The following is a 23,835-nucleotide window of genomic DNA, read 5'->3' on the forward strand; positions in this document are numbered from 1 at the left end:
ACTGTTGAACTAGGACTCAGTGATGATAGTTTCGCAGTTGGATTGTGACACTCTTCAAAGGAAATGTACACGATTTTCGTATTGCTAGCTAGCCTATACAAGGTTATGGAATGCAGCAGCAGCAGCAGCAGTAGCCTGGACAACAACAACAGTGACTCAGTGTTAAGCTGTCAGGTAGCCCAGAGTGTTTACGAGTTTGACCCAAACGGCTGCAGGGGGACTTGGGGGGGGCAGGGAGCCAGCTCACACCATGACGAGAGAGGACCAGGGTTTGGCCCGGGATGAGCTGTCAAGAGGACGAGAGAGAGGGGGCCAGCTGCACTGGCTGGGTCAGAACCGCTGATGATGGACCAGCCACCCTGACGACTGGCAACACCGCCCAATCCCATCACCAAGAGACCCAACCCCAGTCCTGTTCTAACTAATCCGTGGTCAGTGACCATGCAGGCAGCCTTATCGCAGCCTATTGGAACCAGATGTGCTCACTGAACCCCTGGAAACAAGAGGGAAAACGCTGAAGAGAGACGGCTTCTAGGTTTAATTGGGAAAACAGGAGGAAGCATCAATTTTACTGCCTTTAATAAGTTAAAGCTACGCTGCTCAGGTCCTTCCAGCGCCGCGATTGGTCGGCACATGTGCTTCTCATTAGTGATCCCTTCAACCTAGGCTACATGTATACCTTAAACAACACACACGTTTTCAATGCGCTTACACACACACACACACACACACACCCACACACACACACACCGAGACACAGACAGACACACACACACGCACCGAGACACACACAGACAGACAGACACACACACACACACACACACACAGTCTCATCTGACCTGGCAAACTGGCTTCACTTCACCGGTAGGAACGCAAAGGATCCTTTATGGGGGAGGAGAGAGACCCCATTAAATGTTCAAAACACTACAAGAGCCCGAGCGAAGAAAGAGGAGAGGGGAGCTGTTAAGAATTAACTAGACTGTTCAGGGGCAGTTAGTGGGAGAGCGTAACTCCAATTACACCCCGGCCTGATTTAAAGCCACCCAACCTTCATAAAATGACAGCAGCATGCATGAGAGGGCGTCTGGGTCGGTTTTTGTGGACAGTGCCATTCTGTTGTTACTGCACATTTCGGTGGAAATAAGAGCGCTGGTTCAGTCTTCAAAGAGAGAACCCATGAGCCACATACAGTATTGGTGGTAGAAAATGACTTGGGAGAAAATCTCCAGCCCTACAAAAAAACAACAATAAAAAAATAAAAAATAAAAAAATAATGAAAAAACGGGAGTCAATTGAGTTATTTCAGCGGATTTAGAAGATGATAGTAAAACACTTGTGGCCCGGTGAAGGGTTGAGTGTGGGAGCTGATATCTTAAATCTCCGCTCAGGTGGTGGGATCATGCAGAAGGTGGAGATGAGGAGTAGCCGACCCTTCTCCCTTTCATCTTATAACCCAGGGTCGTGACCCCTCGTGGGCTCTGATGGGAGAGGCCTCAGGGCGAATGGCTGCCATCACCACACACCAAAGGAGCGGCTCACTCTGAGATAAGCACAGAGAGCAGAGGACACTTCAGAGGCACAAACAAGATTGATGGATGGGACCTCTTCCATCATAGGCTCAGAATCTAAACGTACGCGCTCGCGCACACAGCCAGCCAGCCAGACAGACACACACACACACACACACACACACACACACACACACGGCAGGAGTGAGGGTGAAGTTGAAGTGTTTTTGTATGTATGTGCTTCTCTTACTGAAAGTAAAAAAAAAAAAAAATAACCCCCCCCCCCCCCCCCCTCCAAATCTCTGTAGACCTCCTCCGCCTCTCTGGCCCGCTGCTGTAAAAACAACATTTATGCTGGGGCCCAGAGTGTTATTCTAACAAATATATTATATTAATTATGCGCGTTACCCGACTCTCCCTGGAGAGGCTTCAAAAGACCCATCACAGATGCTCCCAAGCATGCCATATGACCCCCTGGATGAGCTAACGCACCAATCACACTCTGGCTCTCCTTACAGGAAGTCATTTCTCTAATGGTCACCAGAGTCAACTTGTATCCACAGCTTTTATAAAAGCCTGCACCTGCAGAAACACTGGCACACAGGTGACAAAGAGAAACGGTCATTCTCTCTCTCACACACACTCACACACACTCACACACACACACACACACACACACACACACACACACACACACACACACACACACACACAAACACACAGGAGAGTACAACTGTGAGCAGTGAGCTGGCAGTTGTTTATACAGTAGTTATAATGAGAGTGATGTGTCCATTTCTTTGAGAAACCCAATTAGAAACAGCAATAGGCCTGTTGTCTTACACTACCACTACCTCACAATCAATCAATCAATCTCTAGCACAGACACACACACACACACACAGACACACACACAGACACACAGACACACAAGGACAAACACACACACAGACACACAGACACACAGACACACAGACACACACACACACACACACACACACACACACACACACACACACACACAGCGGTTGACAGAGCTACCGTACTTGTAGTTAGCTGTGAGGAGAGTTTGGGGATGAGGCCTGCCTGGACCATCTGGCTGCGGAGGCCCGTGTCAAAGGAGAGATTGAGGAGGAGGCGCAGCAGGGTACCCAGCAGCTCCTCGTGCTCGCAGGGGAGCAGCCTGGCCAGCTTCTCCACAGCATACGTCTCAGCCTGCCCAGAGGAGGAGGTGGGGGGGGAATGAGACCAGTGTCACTCAACACACACTTGACTTGACAATTAACACAAAATGAAGTCATTATCATGGGCCCCGGCGCTGAAGATACCACAACAGCAGAGGGAGAGAAATTACTGTTTCAGTCAACTATAAATCCTTCAGCATCCTTCACATTCATGGGTTGTTGTTATTATTAATGTACGTCCCAGAAGAGAAGCGAGCTCTGAGTAGATACACATTGGTAACAGGTAGGTGGAGGTGTTGAGCTGATAGGACATGACTCTCCTGCACCTCACAGAACCACACCAGAGTGAGCAGCTGGTGAAACCGGGAACAAGTCGGCAACCAATCAAATTGTTGCAGACTTTTATTCTGAAAATTGTAACTAAATGTCAACGTTGTTGAAAAGCAATGACACTCGCTAATCAAGCCAAAATATTGCAATGCAATGGATTCGGTGAGTAATCCCCCACTACTACTTAGTTAACTAGTTATACTACTTATAACACTACTTTACATTTTTTAACAGGCTCACAAAACAAGCTGTGATAGTTGACTAGCGAGTGTGTCATTGATTTTCAACGAGGTCGAAATGCATTTACATTTTTCTGAATAAAAGTCCAAACGTTTGATCGGCTGCCGACTTGTTCCCGGTTTCACCAGCTGCTGTCACATGTATTATGTCTAACGGAGTGGAGAACACATCATTCTAGAGATAGAGTGAGTGAGTGAGTGTGCGTGAGTCTGTCTGTCTGGTTGTTGAGAAATGAGAGAGGTCTGCACACTGGCGGCGGCTGCTCCCAGTGTTACTCTTCTTTATTCGACATTTTGGTCCGTAAAACACATTTTTTGGTAGCAGTAACCACTAAGCTGATCTCTAACTACTATCACTTGGATCTAGCACTCTGGGCTCAGGATTGTTAGAATGTGTGTGTGTGTGTGCATACCATCCTTCAGCCGTCTTGGCCTATGAGTTACTGTGAGAGACTATAAGTGACCACGTGTTAGTGACTGGTCTTGACGTTGCCAGCGCTGCAATGCTTGTTAACACGTCTTGCTTCCCTCTGCTGTGGTCTCCCTCCTCAGCCACAGTGAGACAGACTGGGCAGGGGAAGGGGACACAACCTGATCTCAATTAAGACGGTTACTGTGCACCCAGAACTCCCAATGACACCATTCCAAAACCCAGCCTGCTGCGCGCACTAATCAACTACAGCCTTGTCACGTCCATTATCATTAGCAGTGCATTAGTGTCTGAATCATAACAACCATCAGAATATCTCAACCATTTATCTGGTCTTCTTCAGTAATTTGAACATGTGTCGTGTGTCAATTAGAATCTGATGACAGATCACTAGGCAATGATCTTTATTTTAGCTAATCACAACATCTAGGCGTTAAGGACACCTTTTTCCCTGAGGTTAGGTGATACAGTATACTCTGCAAAATAATGTGATGAAATCATTTGTTTTCTGTTGGACACATGTCTGGAAGGTTCCATACTCCCGAAAGGGTTCTTTTACTTTTCTGAGTCAAAGATACACAGAAAAGGAAACAAGGAGATAAAAAACAATTCCTGACTCAGTCTGGCTTTGATAAAGACACAGAAACTGTGTGAGATTGGATCCAGGTGGAAAACGGAATTGGGAAAGTACAGGACTGTCCCTCGAACTGCAGTGTAAGACATTTAGCTTAAAATTGACAGTTCTTCAGACGTAGAAATAAGGAGCTTCAGTTTCCACCAAGATTCTCAATACCTACATGTGACAGAAGCTGGCGAAAGCGGGAACAGGTCAACAACCACATCAAATCAAAATGTTTGGACTTGTAAATAAATTTCAACGTTGTTGAAAATCAATGACACACTCGCTAGTCAATACATTGCAATGCACCCACTGGGGATTACTCACCGAATCCATTGCATTGCAATATTTTGGCTTGACTAGCGTGTGCGTAATTGATTTTCAACAACGTTGAAATTTATTTAGTTTTTTTAAATGAATAAAAGTCTGAACATTTGGTCGGTTGTCGACTTGTTCCTGCTTTCACCAGCTGCTGTCACATAGGATAGAGTACTAGTATTAGCAGCATGTTTCATCAATTGTTTTTCAGTTAAAACAACATAGCCTACATCTAGCCTAAAAGTGAAGTGCCAGTAAGTGTGTGAGGCCCAGGTAAGTGAGACTGGGCTGAAAACACAGTTTAAAGACCTGCTCCAGATGGGTGAAAATGGTTATGTGTGATGTAGGGCTGGAGCTAGGGTTGGGGCTTGAGCGAGGGTTAGGGCTAGGGCTAGGGTTAGGGCTGGAGCTGGAGCTAGGGTTAGGGCTTGGAGTGAAGAGTTTCTAGAATTAGAATTTAGAATTTGCCATTTAGCAGATGCTTTTAATCCAAAGCGATTTAGAATTACAGATTACACCGGGACATTCCCCCTGGAGTAACTGAGGGCTAAGTGCCTTACTCAAGGGCACACTAGTTGTGGTGTTTCAGGCGGGATTTGAACTTACAACCTTTCCGATCCAGTCCAACTCACTATCCATTAGACCACCACTACCGCAGGTTGAGTGTGTGTGCGTGTGTGTGTATGTCTCCCTGATGTTCTCCTCCTCCTCACCATGTCGTTCTTGTTCTCCAGGAAGATGCTGAGCTTCTTGAGGAAGGACACGGCCAGCGCCAGCAGCTCCTCGTCCTCCCGGTCCAGAGTCTTCACCAGCATGTGGACAATGTTCTTATTCCTCATCTTCAGCTCTGTGCGCGTGTCCTCAGCCAAGTTCAACAGCAGGTACAGCGCAACTGCAGACCACAGGGAGAGCAGGAGAGATGGAACATATCATCTACTAGTTTAATAACTATAGTTAACTATTTAATAATAATAATAATAACTATACATATTTTACGAGGGGGTCCTATAACATTTACATTTAACTAGTGGAAAGAGAAGAAAAGTGAAAAAATGCTAACACTCTTAGTACTATTTTAATCACTACCACTAAAGCTATTAATGACAATAAAATAAAATAAAATAAAAGATTGGTAGATTTGTGTATTAGAACTGCAAATGTATTTGATAGGGTCGACTTCACAACCAAGGAATGGTATTCAGCACTGAAGAGATATCATGAATATAATTAGGGATGCACGATATGCATTTTTTTCCAACCGATACCGATGTTTACCCGCTTCTCGTGGACGATAACCGATATGATAACCGATATGAGAACAGATATAATTTCACAGTTGATAACCTGTAGTTCATGCACACCTGAAGGTAAGAAAGGCTATGTAGTGAGCAAAGATTGATGATTTAATATTCCATAGTGATCTCACCAAATCTAACTTACATCACTATTGTTAACACAACAAAGAGAACACTTCTGACTCTTCAAATGTTCATTTATTATTTCCTCTAACAAACAGAATCTGTTATAGACAGTGCACAATGCTTTTTTTAGCCAAGATCTGGCCTCCTTTTATGAAAACAAAAAAGGCTCACCTAAGAGTAATTAGATCAAAAAAGTGTCAAAAATAAAGTGCATCTTGTCTATCCCTGTAAAATGAAAATGCATAAATAAAATATAAAAAAATAAATAAATAAAGTGCATCAGTCAATACAAAAATAAATACTTTTATAGAACCAAAAGTTTTATAGAACTTTTACAGAAACTAGTGCCAAATGGCTGCTTAGTCTGCAGATAAACAGAATGACACAAGGCACATAGTAGGCTACACTAGTATGCTTAATAAAGCAACTGAAAAGGGCTGGGCTATGCTACTTTTAGTGCATGAGGATGAGGTAGGTTGTGGTAAAACTTATCTGGCTTACGCTAGTATCGATCAGACTATGGATGTGTGTGGCGACTGTATCATATAGAGCAGGCAGGCACACGTCTGCAAAATAGCGGCGGCTTGGGAGTGTATACCGGGGCTCTAAATGTGAAATTAGCTGGCGAAATCCTTTATCTTCTACTACAGAGAAAGGCTGGTCGTCGAGGGCCATAAACTCCATTCTTTTTTCATTGATTGCTTGAGCCTTTGAGCTGTCTCGAGTAAACTTCCTGCAGTTTTCAAATGTGTGTTCAATAGGCACCGCGGCTAGGCTTCTGCTACTAGTGCTTGATATTCCTTCCATACAGCGTGCTTGCAATGGTGAATCTTAAGGTGACTTATGAGATTCGTTGTGTTGTAACTCGTAGACCTTTGCCCTCCTCTCCGAACTTTTGTCGAACATGTGTTGCAAATTGCAAATCTGCCTCAGAAACTCTGAAGAATGTCCACACCGGGGAAGACATGTTTCGCTCTCTTCTCTACACTGCGTGGCTGTACGCAGGCGCAGCATCATGAGCGCGGAAACCGGAAGCAGAAATATTTCCGGCTTCATATTATCGGCTAAAATTTTATAAAACCGATAAATATTTAATAACATAAATTTCCCATTATCGGGCCGATAAATATCGGTGCCGATAATATCGTGCATCCCTAAATATAATATATTATTATCAACACTGTAAATGCTAAGTGGGATTGTTGAGGTGGACCTGACATTACCCCACTTAAGTTGTGATAGTGGTTAAGGTCATCCCAAGGACACTTAGCATCTCCCATTTGGACATGTCCTGTTGTGAAGTAGGAGAGACAGTACCTCGTAGGAGCTGCTCTTGCTTGATCAGGAGGCCCTGGTACTTCTTAAACGCCTTCTCGTGCTCCTTCTTCAGGTTCTGGTTGTCCAGGTCATCTTCACGTGAGATCAGTCAAGGAACTTCAACCAATTCATTTTGAATAAAGAGAGCTTGCATGTTTTTGCACATGTTTTTATAGAATTTTATCATACTCCCTTCCCACACATTTCCTTTAGAAATTACCTAAATGCGATATTTCTGAGAGCAGGGACTCACTTGGGCTCTACGACCTTTGACCTAATGTAAAAGGATATAGGCTTTTGTCTTCTTCTGTAGCTCTTCCTGCCAGAGGTCGTATCTCTTCAGTTCGTGCTCGATGATGTTCATACACAGGGCTCCGATCTTATAGTGAGTGACCAGGCCGTGGAATTGGGCGAAACTGGTGGAGAAAAGAGAGAAGAAAAGTGAGAAAAAGGCTTCCATTTATCCCAAAGTAGATCTCCATCACTCAATACCGATTTGGGTCACAGTCAGGAGCTCTGACTTACTGAAATGACTCTGGTAAAGTGCAAAAAAAGCTAAGACTTATTGTGTCAAACAGTATCTCCTACTTACAGTCCCCAATATCCAAAACAGCATAACATTGCAATGGAGTAAGGGCCAAGAATGACTATCAGTTTTCAGGACTACGTACATCCTCTCACAGCTCAAATCGTTCCTGACAGCCGTTTACATATTATTCTATGGAGGGTAATTTTAGTGTTTCCGAAACCCCAGTTGGAAAGTAAGGTTTCATGCTATGTTGTCATTGCTGTCAGAACGATGCTGTCAGAAAGGAGAAAGAGCGGAACGTGGAAACAAAAGCGTCTGGTGAGAGGCCGAGTACCTGGAGAAGCAGAAGAAGACGTAGATGATGGTGGTTGCCAGGTCAACGCTCTGTTTCCAGTCCTCCCGGAGGACTCTGGCCAGGGCTCCCAGGGCGGCCTCTGACGAGCACCAGACACAAACATACCAGAGGAGGTTAGGGTGGGTTGGTTAGAGAGAGAGAGAGGGGGGGGGGGGGGGGGGGGAATTGGGAAAGGACGTAAAAAGGACAGAAGGAAGGAAGTGAGGGAGAGTCAGCCAGAGATGAGAGGCAGGTTTGGAGTTAAGGTACAGAACTTTAGGGGAATGTAATGGTTACAGGCTCCCATGGTTTGAGCTATGGGAGATCCTCACTGTACAGACATGCATCACATTGTTCCATCTCCCCTGGCCCTCTCCTCTTTCCTTACTGACCCCGGGGTCTCACGGTTCACATACATACTCTGCCGTTGTCAACAACTGACCATGTGATGAGCTACGACAGACAAAGTGAAGCCGTGATGTGTTATGACAGTTATAAATGAACCCATGCCATCACGTGACAGCCGTAATGGATGATGGCTTTATGCTGTTGTGAGAGAAAACAGCTTGGTCGACACATAAGGGAAAAGGACTAGGGTTTAGGCTGTGTTTTCGAATGGATGGGATGGGCTAGTGGTGGAGAGAGTGGATTATGTCAAGCACTGAAGTTGGGTGTGCGTGGCCAATACAGCTTTTTACACACGCAATCATCAAAGCCGATGATTACCCTGGGGCATACCATTCTGACGTTTACTGAGGGAAGGAACATACCATTCTGCATTAGCTCCTCCAGGTTGTCAGGGTTCCGTGCGAGGTGGAGGATGAAAGTAGCTCCTTTGATCTTCTCAGGTATGTCTTCGTACAGCAGCTCCACATAGTCATCAATGCTGTTGATGTTGGCCTCCTCATCCAGCTAGAGGTTCAAATGATGGAAAAAGATCCATACTCAGAAAGGTAGGAATTCCAGAATAGTAGTGAAAAGAAAATCTCTTTGCTGACACACACACACAGTTTTTAGATGCACTTCTGTCGCCTACCTCCATCGCCTCAAACGGTGCAAGGTCTCTCGGCGCCATCTGTCTCTTCTCTCGTTTGTCTGTGTGAAGGAAAGCAAGTGGTAAGGGACCCTTTGTTCAATATGACATGCTATTAGCAAAATGATTCTGCAGCAGGGGAGGCTGGTGGAGGTAGAAATATGAGGACAGGCTTATTGTAATGCATGGAATGGAATTAGGAATGGTATCAAACACACATCGTTCCGTATTCCATTTCATGCATTACAAGGAGCCTGTCCTCCGATTTCTACCTCCACCAGCCTCCACTGTCATGCCGCCAGTCAGGGCTGGTTGTGCTCATTGGAACCATCACCTGTCTTTTTGCGGTTCTGAAGGTAGAACAGCAGTTGCTCCACCTCTAGAAGTTTAGATGGGTGAATAAGCCTGCATTCCTCCACCACCTTCCGTGCCAGTGAGGCAATGTCTGTATTGGCGTTCAGGCTTTTAAGGCGGATACTGTAAATAAAAATATGGATAAATATTGGATGATTTTGAACCACTGGCTAACATAAAGATGAAATAACATTTCTATCCAGTAACTAACTCAAAGACCTCTCCGACAATTAAGTTTAAAGGAAGATGCAAGAGTATCCCGATGATTAAGCCTTATGGTGCTTTTCCATCAGCAGCCCATGTCGGCCCAGTTCGGTTCGCGTCAGGTCGGCCCAGTTCGGTTTAGATCAGTTCTGGTTTTCCATTATACACGAACCGACCCGGACTAGTAGGAGGAGTAGACGATAGTAGGCGGAGTTACGCGTCACACGCAGCCTGGCAAAAAGCTTCCGGGTGTACACAGCAACAAGTGATTTTTTGGGAGAGAAAGAGAAAGAGAGAGAGGAAGCTATGTACACATAATAAAGTCATGTTTTTTGAACCCTTAAAACCACTGCCTTCACTTGTCTGCTTTATGAACTGTAGTATCATCATCGGGAAACGCCGACAAGACGCGAATCTACCGGCATTTGACTCATGAGTGAACGGTGAAAATGGCTGGACAGCACAGCAGCAGCGGCCGGGTGAACTCCCGGTTCATCGAGTTTACGGTTAAAAGCATAACTTCTCGGGGTGTCAGCGCGGTGGTTAAGGGCTCAAAATGACCGTAGACAGATGGTGAAGTTAGCGGAGTATTGTGTTTGTACCACCTCCACAGCCGGAGTTATTCACGGACAAAGACGGTGCATAATAGCGATTTTTGTGTTGTGCTTGTTGTAAATAAAAGTTCTATGATTCATTGAAATGACATTAAACTAAGATAATACGATGGTCAGCATAATTTTTCGAATCTTTATTAATAAGCTATTACAGAAACTGTAGTGACATTTTCCTAGAGTGAATGTGGTATTTCAAGATGGCGGTTAGTAAAGAAATAAATATGGACTTGGGATGACGATTTTCCATTGACCAATCAACGGTGTGCAGCGTCACACGTCACACGCAGCCTGGCAAAGAGACCCGGATATGAAATTGTAGACCCTGGGGTCGATGTGGAGCTAAAGAAGCGAGCTGACCTGGGACCGAACCGACCTGGGACGACTAATGGAAAAGGGTAATGAAGCGGGCTGACCCGGGTCAGCACCAGGTCAGCACCGTAGTGGAAAAGCCCCATTAGTGTATACATATCACATTGACATTTGAAGAAAACAACATTAGTTTCTTCATGACCGACCAGCTGTATATTCTTACATCTTCTGACACTCCTTGCGTTCCCCGACCATCGGATCTCCCGTCTCGCCCAGGATAGTCGCCTCCACCTCATATTGGACGACGAGGGCTTTCTCAGTCGGGTGGACATCAATACTACCCCCCTTCACTTTCCTATGACAGAGAGATGACTCATCCACTGAATATAGCACAATAATATTATGAATATATAAATAACAAAACTGATACAAATGCAAGGAACAAACCAATGACCCAAGGTGTCAAACAATGACTGCTGCCTAGGCTTTAGGTAAACACCGGGCAACAATGGGAAGCTGTACAATAAACTGACTTTAGACTAAATATCTTGGGTGCGGTTGTTGTTTACGCCAACAGGCAACAATAATAACATTACACAGCTGAAACAGATTGCCTGTTTTTTCTAATTCAATAACAAGACACAAATAATAATAACCACATAGCTGGCAATGTCTAACTAGCGGTACGTGTTTTGACAGGACCAAAGAGAATGAATGCCATTTCGTGAGTTTAGAATGATAAGGTTCTATCTCCGTTTAGGGCAGTTCAGAGATTATTGAGAGTCAAAGTTTTTACATTCCATTATGTTTTGTGAGATGGAACCTTTGTATTTTATGAATTACTAACTCAAAAATGTCAATATTTTAAAAAATAACACCACACAGGCATTAATAAACACCTAATGGATCAGATTATGTAAAAAACTCAATGTTGACAAAAAATGGAGATAGAACCTTATAATTCTAACATCACGATTTGATGTTGCCAGAGCATCCTGGGCTAGGATGGATGAGGATGCACCCTCTCTGACAGCACCGACCAACAGCTGACTGTCAACACAGCTAAGCTATCTAGTGATGCTAAGCTATCTAGTGATGCTAAGCTATCTAGTGATGCTAAGCTATCTAGTGATGCTAAGCTATCTAGTGACGCTAAGCTATCTAGTGATGCTAACGTTGACGCTACGTGACGCCGAACCAACGTTACCTTTTCAAATACCGTGCATCTTCCGCCTGCAATTTGTCCATTTCAGCAACAATACAGCAACTCACATTGAATTTTATTACACAATTAACTCAACCGAACGACTCGAATAATGTTTAAAACAGACAGCTTTCATCGTTTGCTGTTGCTAGGGTGAGATTTTCTTCCCAGCATGCAAAAGCCGAACCTTTTTTACTCTGCAGAAAATGTCTGTGGAACCTTCAACAGTTCGAACAAGCAAGGAACGTAACGCCATCGCCATCTGTCGGTCTGGAGAAAACCTTGCAGTCCCTGTAGGTGATTGTAATGACAATTCCCCCAAAGTAGAAAATGACCGCAGGTAGCTTAAGCGAGGGGCTATTGTCGTTGTTAGCCATGCACGATTGATTTGATCATGTACACGTTTAACTGCTATATGTAGCTTTTGTTTATTGCAACATCAATGAAAGCTTCCCGTTATGAAGTTTTCCAAATTGTCTGAGCATCTGTCTTTCATCTGGTGTGCACACGTCCTCCATTTGGAGACCCTCTTCCTCGAACCAGCAGGTGATCGATTTGAAACCAATTACACCTATTACTGTCTATTTAAATCACATGCTAAGTGAATGCACATTTGCACAAGAGCCAAAACATGTGAAAGGACACCATTCCCTAATAGGACAAGGCAGAGGGAATTACCTAACATCAGTAGTCAGCAACTTTGCTTGACATCAATAGCAGCGCCTGAACGCTGTCAAACTATTATGTCAGAAGGCACATCCTCTCATATCACAGGCTGTATGTTTGTTCAGTGTAATATGGTTCCCATTATTTCAATGACTTAAATAAGGGACCAAAAACAGTGGACAGAGAACTGACTAAACAGTATATACATATCTCTCTGAGGGTTTGTGAATTCTGAAAAAGCTGTCATCATCAATTTCATTAAAAAATCAAAAAAAAATCAAAGGGAGATCAAACCGTCAAGTGTTGCACTTGTTGTTTCACTCCAGCAAGTGGGTGGTTTTGGTCTACTTTAGCAGCATTTAGGTTTTAGTTTAGGCTGGATTGGTAGACTGCAGCTGCCTCTTTTTCAAATGGTGCAGCAGGTTTGATGGATGTCTTGACTGAAGGGTCACTGAGGTCACGAGGAAGGATGACATTGGACATGGACTGTGAGGTCAATAATAATGTAAATAATGTGAACCTAACTTGCTGATTTTGTCATTTCACTCACAGGGAATTTGCTTGCCTGAGCAACATTCAAGTCTCCAATTATGTGACAGGTGATGTCATGTTTGCACATACACTGGGAACTGTCTCCCCTAGCAACAGAAGATCTCTTCTGAGAAGTGCAGAGATTACAAAAACGGAGACGCTTGGTCTACATTTCCGCCTCTATAGCCAGTAAGAAAATGTCACGTGCATGGAACAGCTGAAACCAATAAGCGTCTTCATGTAATGCTTTAAATAGAGAGAAATATTTACATTTTGAATCCATGCATGCATACTATCCCGTGCATGCATACTATCCCATACATGTATTGTATGATGGCTTATAGCCTACTGTGTAACTTAGTCAATGAGATGTGCTGGTTTTTGAAGAACATTGCCCAAAATACTATGTATACAAACATGAGAAGACGCTGCTAAAAATAACTGTAACACTATACGGCTATGAGGGATAGGGTGGACGTATGGTCCCTCTTGTGTGCTTCTGGTGTTTCAGATTGGAAGTTGCCACTGCATGCCTGTTCGTCTTCAGGGAGTAGGCTGTTTCTGAAACAGATAGCCACCCTCCCTCATCCCCCCCCAAGCAAAGGACCAAACAGGTCATCTGTAAAGCCAGGGCCGTTTTCAGCACTGCCCCAAGAAAGAGATCACTGTCCTTCACCCACAGCCAAGCTGCCAGAGACTTAGCAGAGACCCACAGATATAGCAGCAGCAGTAGCAGCCAGCAGTGTACCATACCGACCACTGTCAGTCTGTCACACACACTTGCCCAGTTGGTCAGTCACACAACTGCCCGGGTTCACACACGCTTCACACAGTACTGCTTCCTGCGCTGCTCACACACACAGGGCTAGACATGTCGGTCCCTCCGCCGCCGCCTAACATGGAGTACAAGGGCACTGCGTATGACGAGGCGTTCCGGGACCGCTGGAAGGAGACTGATAAATCCATGTGTCGCCACAGTATGTCCTTTCACCTGCACCACGTCCTCAGGAATGACTTCTTCGCCAGCTACCTATATCTGCTGGAGCAGACACCCCTGGGTATGGAGAGGGGAGAGGGGCAAGACCCAGCAGCTCTATGGGCTAAGTTAGGGGGGACTGGTGGTGTGTGCTTGTATGTTTTCTATCTAGTGGATTGCATCATACAAAATCCTACCCAGTGTATGTTAATTTGTCCCAAAATCTATGGACCCATAAATGTGCACTGGATGGGTCTTTTGTATGATAACATGATTCTGCCCACAGCCCATACATTAGCTTTATAATGTCCATGATGTCTGTTGTATGATTCAGGTCCAAATGATATGAAATGATAATCTAATGTTGACAATATGAGACAGACGTTCTCCCCCAAATTGTTTTGGTTAATATGACAGATGCAACTTGGTTAATATGACAGATGCAAAATATATAAGAAAGTGAGTGAAAATGATTTAGGATCCTATGTGACTTACCCTTACCTAACCCTTTCTTTAAACCTATTTGAGGAGGCTTCAAATCTGACTGACTCAAGCCCCATTAATAGCCTGGTATGTAAAGTATGTTCTACCACTCACTCAAGGATCATGACTGTCAGTGTTTACGATTACTTACAAGAGGCTGTGAAATGTAATGAGATTAATAAATACATTTACAGATACTCTGGTAGAGAATGTTTTGTTTTTCTTGAAGGAAAACCAGTAGCTATCCCCATTCCTTCCAGTAGCCTCTCCATTCCTTCTCTACATCAAGAGGAGGCTTCTGTGTAGCAACCTTGCTATTCATAGATAAAGAACAGTGGCTAGTAAGGTTAAGGTTTTGTGATTTAGTACAGAGTGTGTTATTGTCCAAACAGTTGGAAGGACACCCACTGGCTAGTAACACAGCCCTCCCTCTAATGGGTGGGTGATATGGAAAGGTAGAGTGGCACTTAATTGGCAAAACAAAACCTGAAGACATATTCCTCTCACTCTCTCGCTCTCTCTTCCTTCCATCTTAGTCTTGACGGATGTTACTATTCTTTTCCTGCATTTGAGAGCCTCCCTATAGGGTTAGGGTTCAGAATAAAGTCTCTCTGCCAAACTTGACAAAGAGTTGTACTTACTTACTTACTTACTCCTCTTCATCCCCTGTGGGACATATAAGGCTTCAATGAGCTCTCTCCATTGCATTTTGTCTTTGGCAGCATGCTGTGTCCCTCCCCATGGCAGGTTCATCTGTTCCAGCTCTTGTGTCTCAGTTCTGCGCCAGGTGGTTTTGGGCCTCCCAGGTTTTCTTTTGCCTGGTGGTGTCCAGTCCATCTTAAGGCAACTTTTGTGATCCAGTCCTAGCCATCCCAAACGTCTGTGTGTAATTTCCTTGGTGATGCTCCGGCTACCTGTTTTCTTGTACAGTTGATGGTTGGAGATTTTGTTAGGCCAAAAGATCTGGCATATTTGTCTACGGCATCCGTTGTTTTGCCGCTGTTTTGACCACTCGCCAGCTCTCTGAACCATACAGCAGAACAGACTCGACATTGCTGTTATACAAGAGCGTCTTCATTTTAAGACTGTATTGCTTGGACCTACTTGAGTTGTAGGCATGTATGATCTGCTTGTGCACTTGGTTTTAACCCTGAATTGTCTTGAGGTGACCTTTCAAATCCCTTGCCTTGATCTCTGCCCCGTCTGATGCATTGTGGAGAGAATCCAGCTGGAACATGGATGACTTCATAATGAGGGAGCAATGTTGAATAATGGTGTCATACATTTTATGACCGCGTGTATCTTGCTGGCACACACACAGGCCCCACACGATCCCCACCCGCTGCGAACGCTTCATTTAAGCTTTGATAAATGTGTGTTGACTCTATTGGACTTAATTGAGCTCAGAACTAGTGCCGCAAAAGGTCCTCAAAAAGTATTTTTTACACAAACTGAGAAAAATGATCGGCCTGCCAACCAGGAATGGCGCCAGAACCAACACGTTGGGTGGGCAAGGCCGGCTTCGTCAACAGAGATCAGCTCATACCACAGCAGACCACAGCTCATACCACAGCTGATCATGAGGTTAGAAAAGACAAATGCTCCTGTATTCATAGGAGCATTTAGTTATAGTCTTAGAAACTGTGTTCTTCCTGCATCTCCCACCAGATTATCAGCTATGCTGTTCCGATGCCTCTCCCCAGCACCCCTGCTCCCCCAGTTTGACTTCTGCTCTGTTCTGTCCTGTGTGTGTCACTGTCCAACAGTCAAACTCTTCGCCGTCACCTGTGAGTACATTGAAGGAGAGAAGCAGTTCTACTACAGGGCGCGGAAATTCTATGAGGATGTCCCTGCGTCAGAGGAGGGAATGATGGGAGATTATGTGGACATCTCTCATGTCGACCTAGAAGGTTCCAGGAACTTTCTGAGTAGGTTTGTGGGGGTAAGAGTACTGTGCCACTGAAATGATACTTGTGCTCTGTGTTTAGTTCATTTCTGGCTTTGATGGGAAAATGGGTGTTATAGTCCTGGCTGAATACAATGTCAACTATAGTCAGTGTTTACTGTTATTTGTACAGTCACAATAATACAGTATTCATACTGTCCAAGTGTGGATATTTATGTCATCTATTTATGACACAAAACGAATCATCTTAAGTTTATAAAAAGACCTCCTCACCTTCTCCTCTACAAACACATCTAATGGTCTTCATGACCTTATTCCAGCTCTACACAAACACACTCATGTAGCCCATCTGACCCTTAGCCTTTCAACCTTCTGTACCCTGAGGTAATGTTAGACTTGCTCCTCGACATGATATATACGCTTACAAGAGTCACCAGTGTCATGGTATTACTGCCCAGTATCTTGATACTGTATCATGGAGAAGAGATGATACATCAGTTGTGATGATGACCAGACCTACTTTATATATCGCTCTATCCACTGTCATTATAACACTCAGTATTCAAACATTTCTGTCACTCAACATCAAAGTGAGACAATTCCTTTGTCTCAATGAGTTTACCATGGTCATATTGGCCGATCAGGGGAAGAGATTTCTGTAGGGGGGGGGGGCAGATTTGGTTTCTCCCCCTTCAGCCTCAGGGTGACTTTGACTATGATGCTTGTACTGTAGGTAACAGACAGTTCGTGAGCTTAGAATTATAAGGTTCTATCTCCGTTTAAGGTAGTTCAGAGATATTGAGCGTCAAAGTTTTTACATTCCATTATGTTTTGTGAGATGGAACCTTTGTATTTGATTAATTACTAACTCAAACATTTTAACATTTTAAAAATAACACCACACAGACTTTAATAAACACCTAATGGATCAGATTATGTAAAAAACAAACTTTTGACAAAAATGGACATAGAACCTTATAATTCTAACGTCACGAGTTGTTACAGCAAACATTATGTAACCCAAAGGCTGGCTTTGTGCCCTCTATAACCTGACAATGGTTGCCAGATCCTCACACAAATCCCTCTCAAATCTGAACTGGTCATATGTCGTGCAAGCAAGAAACATCCATCCAGAAGACGGCAGAAGAAAGTCGACACACACGACACACCATCCCCTCTTTAAACTCTGCGGTGTCGTTGAACCGTGTCTGGGTTGTGATCCTGACAACTACATTAAAACTTAGCACAGTGGAGAGATTTAGAGTGCACCCAGGTTAAGCTGCAGTACATGCAAGGAGAGCAATATGGCAGTAATTCACTAAACCAGGAAGCCTTTTCTAACAACCAACAGAGTTCCTCAGGCCCCATCTTTCATACAATCACAGATGGACCTACGACCCCCTCGTTCCTTTGGGGAGAGAGGGAGGGGGGAGGGAGAGTGGAGAGGTCAGAATACAGAAGAAAGGGAGGCTTCTTTTGTTCTTTCATGTCAAAGTTCACAGGTTCACAATCCTGAGGTAGGGTGCTTGTTACTGCTCTCTGTGCTTTTGACTTCCAAAGGCCACACATCTGGTGTAGGGAACAAAACATACAGTATCTGTATGGTAACATGCACAAAGTAACCTTTATGTACTTGCTTGTGTGTTTGTTGATGTTTACACTGTTATCATGTGTTTCAACACCTTTGTGTGTGTGTGTGTGTGTGTGTGTGTGTGTGTGTGTGTGTGCGCATGTTCCTCCTCTGTCTTCAGGGTCCAGGTAAGGCCGATACCAAGTGTGCCCTGGACTGTGGTTGTGGGATAGGGCGCGTGTCTAAGGGCGTCCTCATGCCTGTGTTTGAAACCATGGAGTTGGCAGACATGATGGAGGAGTTCCTGCTCCATGCCCACGAGACTTACCTCGGCGATGACGCTGACCGGGTCGAAACCTACTACTGCTACAGCCTGAAGGATCTAACCATGCCCAAAAAGAAGTATGATGTCATCTGGATGCAGTGGGTTTCATGTAAGTACGTGTGTGTGTGTGTGTGTGTGTGTGTGTGTGTGTGTGTGTCTGCATTTAGAACTATACATTGCAACCATATGATATGTCAGAGCTCCTTACAGAATTTTCTCAGTGTGGTGTGTCGTAATGCCAAGTGGTGAATGAAGAAGCTCTGCCCAGTTCCTCAGTCTTATTTTAGGAGAGACAAGCATTGATTTCTCATTTCCTGAATGTTGCCTCGGTAGAGTCTTTACTGCCTTGTTTGGTTTCCTCCACTCAAGTCCCACATCAGATGGTGAAACCTGTCGCCTTCAGTGTATGAATATGAGGGAACTTGATGAAGAAGACAGCTCTGAAGATCAAGGGAGGGATATACTGTATCAGCCAGCCAACCAGACAGTGGGTTCTACATGCCTTCATCCCAAACCACTCGTCCTGATTGGTTGTTTTGTGTTGCATTTTGTCCTGTCTCCAGGTCACATGACTGACAAGGACCTGATGGAGTTCCTGATGCGCTGTAAGAAGAGCCTGCGGCCCAACGGGGTGATCATCATGAAGGAGAACATGGCGCGGCAGGGCTCCAAGCTGGACCCCATTGACAGCAGCCTTACCCGCCACCTGGACATCATGAAAAACATCATCTTCAAGGCTGGTCTGGAGGTCCTTGCTGTGGAGAAGCAGGAGGGCTTCCCCGATGCCATCGTCCCTGTGTGGATGGTCGCCATGCAGTAGAGAAACGCCATCGTCCCTGGGTGGATGATGGACAGCAGAAAAACAAAAACAGTTACATTAAAAGGACATAAACTCTATGACACACTCTTGTACACTCACGACGCTTACAGTCACAACTACATGCAGAAAGAAGCGTATTACAAACACACACTTTTTCTTCAATGCAGACAGCTGTGTATATTAGTGTTGCTCTTTTTAAGGTATTAAATAATAATAATAATAATACATTTTATTTAATAGCGCTTTTCAGACTCAAGGACACCTGACAGAGAAAAAAACAAGAGAAGCAGGACAATAAACAACAAAAGAAACACAACAAACAAAAAGGCAGCTATGGGGGAGAGTGTTAGTCCGGACCCAAGCAATGCTGTATGAAGGCGAGTTGTAGAGTGTCCTATGTTGAGAGTGTCCACCAGCATTTGAGGGCTGGTGGAAGGGTGTTCCGCAGCTTGGGTGCAGCAACAAAAAGGCATGGTCGGCCAGTGTGCAACGCCTAGTGCGGATATGACTAGGATATCCGCATCGGAGGATCGGAGACTACGTGCAGGGGTGTAGAGTTGGAGTAGGTCAGTTAAGTAGGCAGGAGCCAGGCCATGGAGCGCCTTGAAGGTGAGGAGGAGGATCTTGAAGGAGATTCTATGTTTTATGGAGAGCCAGTGAAGTTGTTGTAGGATGGGGGTGTGAGGATACTGGCAGCTGAATTTTGGACATAATTGTAGCCGGTCCAGGTTCTTGCTAGAAACACTGAGAAGGACTCCATTGCAATAATCCAGACGGGAGGTGGCAAAAGCATGTATTAATATTTTGGCGGAGGTATCAGAGAGTGAGGGCTCGAGACAGGAGATGGTTTTGAGATGGAAGAAGGCAGACTTGGTGACTGATCGTATGTGTGGTTCAAAGGAGAGGGTCTGTTCCATCAAAACCCCCAGGTTCCTGACCTCCAAGGATGGGGCAGATGGAACAGCCGTCGATGGTGAGGACGAGGTTACCGATCTTTTGAAGGAGGGTCTTCGGTGCAATGACCATGAGTTCCGTTTTATTGCTGTTGAGTTTGAGAAGGTTGGTGGTCATCCATTCTTTGATTTCATGGAGGCAGGAGATGAGAAAGGGGAGGGCGGAGGAGGGTTTCGTGTGGAGGTAGAGTTGGATGTCGTTGGCATATTTGTGGAATTTGAGGCCATGTTTCAGAATGATTTTGCCCAGTGGGATGAGGTAGATGGTGAACAGTAGAGGGCCAAGAATGGAGCCTTGGGGGACGCCTTGTCTCACTGATGCTGCGGCGTATCTGGAACCCCCCAAGGGACACATACTGCCACCTGTTGGACAGGTATGATTTGAACCAAGCCAGGGGTGTTCCAGTGATGCCAAGGGTCGTCTCAAGTCGGTCCAGGAGGATGGTGTGTGAGATAGTATCAAAAGCCGTGGAAAGGTCGAGGAGAATGAGTATGTTGACATTACCATCATCAGCAGCCAAGAGAAGATCATTGACCACCTTGACCAGAGCTGTTTTGGTGCTGTGCTAGGCCCTGAATCCAGATTGTGGTGGTTCAAACAGTTGGTAGTGTGACATGTGGTTCTGGAGTTGAGAGGCAACTGCACATTCTAGGATCTTTCTGAGAAAGGGGAGGTTGGAGATGGGTCGGAAATTATTGATTAGTTTCAGTGCAGGGACGGAGCCAGTAAAGATAGTTGAGTTGATGATATCGATCATGAGGGGCCAGAGGACAGGCAGGCTAGCCTTCACCAGTGAAGTGGGCAAGGGGTCCAGGGAGCAGGTGGACGGGCGGGAGCCAGAGACCAGCTTCATGATAGAGTCCATATCCACAGGGGAGAAGGCAGAGAGGGAACAGGGAGGTGGGGGTGGAGGAACAGTTGTGTCAGCCGGAAGGATAGATGGAGGATGAGGGGTGGGGAGCTTGAGCTGCTGACAGATGCCATCAATCTTACTTTGAAAGTAATCGAAGAACTTCTTGCAGAGCTCAGAGGACATGGAGTGAGTTGGAGTGAGGACATGGAGGGAGTTGTCAGGGGGCTGGAGGAGTCTATTAATGACTAGTGGATATCCAATTAGAGTACCGGTAATAGGATGATTTTGCTTGTGTGAGGGCAGATCTGTAGGTTGAAATGTGTTCTAGGTAGGCCTGGGAGTGAAAGGTCAGACCTGTTCTCTTGCAAAGTCTCTCCAACTGGTGTCCCCTGGCCCTCATGGCACGAAGCTCAGGTGTATACCAGGGGGCGGTTTAGTTAATAGAATGTATTTCATACTGATGACTGATATTAATATGAATAATATTAGTAATATTGCAGATTTTATACTTTTTTTTTTTTTTTACAAAAAAATATTTGACATTGTGTACAATGTTTTGCTGATGTGGAAATGTCAATGCCAATATCTACAGTAAATAAAGTGTATATTGTAGTGCACTGCTAACAGTATTTGTTGCATTGTGTATTTGCGTTGGTTAAATTACACATCCATACATAGACACTAATGTTTGTGTTTTGTCATACAGTCTTTTGCATTGGATCAGAGCTTGAATACCTTGTAGCAATATCAACATGATATTGTTATGATGCCGTAATCTTTGTGGTAGTGAGCTAGATATCACACAAAATGTTTACAGACAGGAACACATATTTAAGGCTTCAATTAACCTTATACCCTCTCACTAGTGTGTTATAACCTTTCACTGGTGTGTTATAACCTTTCACTGGTGTGTTATAACCTTTCACTAGTGTGTTATAACCTTTCACTGGTGTGTTATAACCTTTCACTGGTGTGTTATAACCTTTCACTGGTGTGTGTTATAACCTCTCACTGGTGTTTGTTAAAACCTTTCACTGGTGTGTTATAACCTTTCACTGGTGTGTTATAACCTTTCACTGGTGTGTTATAACCTTTCACTGGTGTGTGTTAAAACCTTTCACTGGTGTTTCTGTTTGCTAGAAATGAAACTCAGTCTAATGGCTGGCTGGAGAGTGTGGTTTCTGTTTCCTGAGAAACGAAACTCAGCCACAGAGTATAAAATCAGAATGGATGGGAAGTCTGCAACACACTTTTGCTGCAGCAACACAGAGACAACAAAACAGATTACCTCCTGTAATCTCACCCAACAAGGGAAGAACTCTCTAAAGGTACAGTTAGAATTCTGATACATAACATAATGATATAATTGGTGGCATTGGATCTATTGTAATGAAGATGTCAACCGAATTTACACAATGGGAATTAGGGTCTGAATGTAAGGTCTGAATATGCAGAATCTTTACATTATGTGTGTAATGGCAGATAAAGAAACGTATTACAGCATCTTATTTTACTGAACAAAATGAACAATTGTTTCTTTTTTTCAACAATTTGTTTACTTAATGCATGATTCTGATTTCTTTTTTTCAACCAGCATGGATCAGACTTTGAAAACCAGGCTGGAAGGTCTGGAATGCCACTTCACCTGGAAGCTGGATTACAGCAGGTCCAAACTGGAGGGACTGAGAGAATCAATGATTGACCATGAGGGTGGTGAATGTAACTGGTCGGCTCACCTGTACAACCTCCTGGCTTACCTGCACTACGCGCTGGGCAGCCGGGCGGACGCCTTCAGCTGCCTGAGGAAGGCCTATGAGGCCGTTCACCAGAGCAGCCCAGAGGACATGGGTGCAATGCTAATAGTGCACTACGGGATCCTGGCCTGGGTGCGCTATGACTTAGACCAGCTAGCAGAGAGCCAGAGATACGTGGAGAAGGCTGAGGGACTGATGCGGGACAACCCCTCCCCCTCTCCCACCCCAGGTGACCTGCACCCAGAGGTGTGTGGAGAAAAAGCCTGGACCTTGGAGAAGTTCAACCTGGAGAAGAATTGGGAAGGGCTGGATTGTTTCCGGATGGCTATGAGAGGCGACCCTGAGAATGTGGTGCTTCAACGTGGCTACGCCATGACATTGTACACATGCTATAAAGGCAACGATTTAGTTTTGGACCCGGTTCCCCCTGAGCAGAAACGCGAGATCCTCGAGCAACTGAAGCGAGCTAGGGAGGTCGATCCTCAAAACATGACCATCACAATGTTTTACCTGAGGAGCCTTGCTGACGAGGACAAGGACAAGGCATGTCAACTTGCTGAGGAGATAACAGAACGGCCGATTGAGGACATTAATGGATTTGGAGCGTTTCTCTGGTTTCTCAGCGATTACGTCTCTCTCGATAAAGCCATTGAGGTAGCGACTAAGGCTCAGGCGAGTCAACCCCATCTGCGTCAACTGAAGAAGCGCCTTGCGGTGAGTTACAAATGGAAGGTTTACACTCTTCAGAAAGAGAGGCCAACAGCAATGACGGAAAGTCTGACAAGAGCTGTCAACTTGTATGAAGAGTTAACTACACTATACCCAAAATCCCAACTCCACAAGATCGACCTGGCAGCATTGTATTCAATAGCTGGCCAAATTGAGAGAGCAGATCAGATCTTCCAGGACTTGCTTGAAATGACAGAAAAAGAACAAGACCCACATGAATTACAAGAGCTCTACAACCGATATGCCAATCATCTGTTTTTTGTCAAAAGACACATTTCTCTGGCGATTGATTTCAACAAAAAGGCAGCAGGAATCATGGTACAA

The 23,835-nt window shown here is 44.7% G+C and overlaps 2 protein-coding genes across 2 annotated transcripts in view; one reads left to right on the forward strand and one right to left on the reverse strand.

Annotated features, from left to right (window-relative positions):
- The window catches only part of kifap3a (kinesin-associated protein 3a), a gene marked incomplete at its 5' end in the record, with an annotated part of 27,028 nt that extends 15,040 nt beyond the window's left edge, over positions 1-11,988 (reverse strand). The window contains 10 exons of the mRNA XM_080532923.1: positions 2,552-2,720; positions 5,339-5,517; positions 7,364-7,462; positions 7,655-7,779; positions 8,227-8,326; positions 8,997-9,138; positions 9,263-9,321; positions 9,588-9,736; positions 10,964-11,095; positions 11,948-11,988. Of these exons, the coding sequence (XP_080389049.1) occupies positions 2,552-2,720; positions 5,339-5,517; positions 7,364-7,462; positions 7,655-7,779; positions 8,227-8,326; positions 8,997-9,138; positions 9,263-9,321; positions 9,588-9,736; positions 10,964-11,095; positions 11,948-11,988 (1,195 nt within the window). The remainder of the gene's footprint in view (positions 1-2,551; positions 2,721-5,338; positions 5,518-7,363; positions 7,463-7,654; positions 7,780-8,226; positions 8,327-8,996; positions 9,139-9,262; positions 9,322-9,587; positions 9,737-10,963; positions 11,096-11,947) is intronic.
- Positions 11,989-14,012: 2,024 nt separating this feature from the next.
- ntmt2 (N-terminal Xaa-Pro-Lys N-methyltransferase) lies at positions 14,013-19,221 on the forward strand (the record flags this gene model as incomplete). The annotated part of the gene is made up of 4 exons (XM_080528092.1): positions 14,013-14,199; positions 16,367-16,542; positions 18,258-18,510; positions 18,965-19,221. The coding sequence occupies 4 exons, from the start codon at positions 14,013-14,015 to the stop codon at positions 19,219-19,221; spliced, it is 873 nt and encodes a 290-aa protein (XP_080384218.1).
- Positions 19,222-23,835: the final 4,614 nt, after the last annotated feature.

This window comes from Nansenia antarctica (assembly GCF_963989245.1).
Source record: "Nansenia antarctica genome assembly, chromosome: 1".
Lineage (NCBI taxonomy): Eukaryota > Metazoa > Chordata > Actinopteri > Argentiniformes > Microstomatidae > Nansenia > Nansenia antarctica.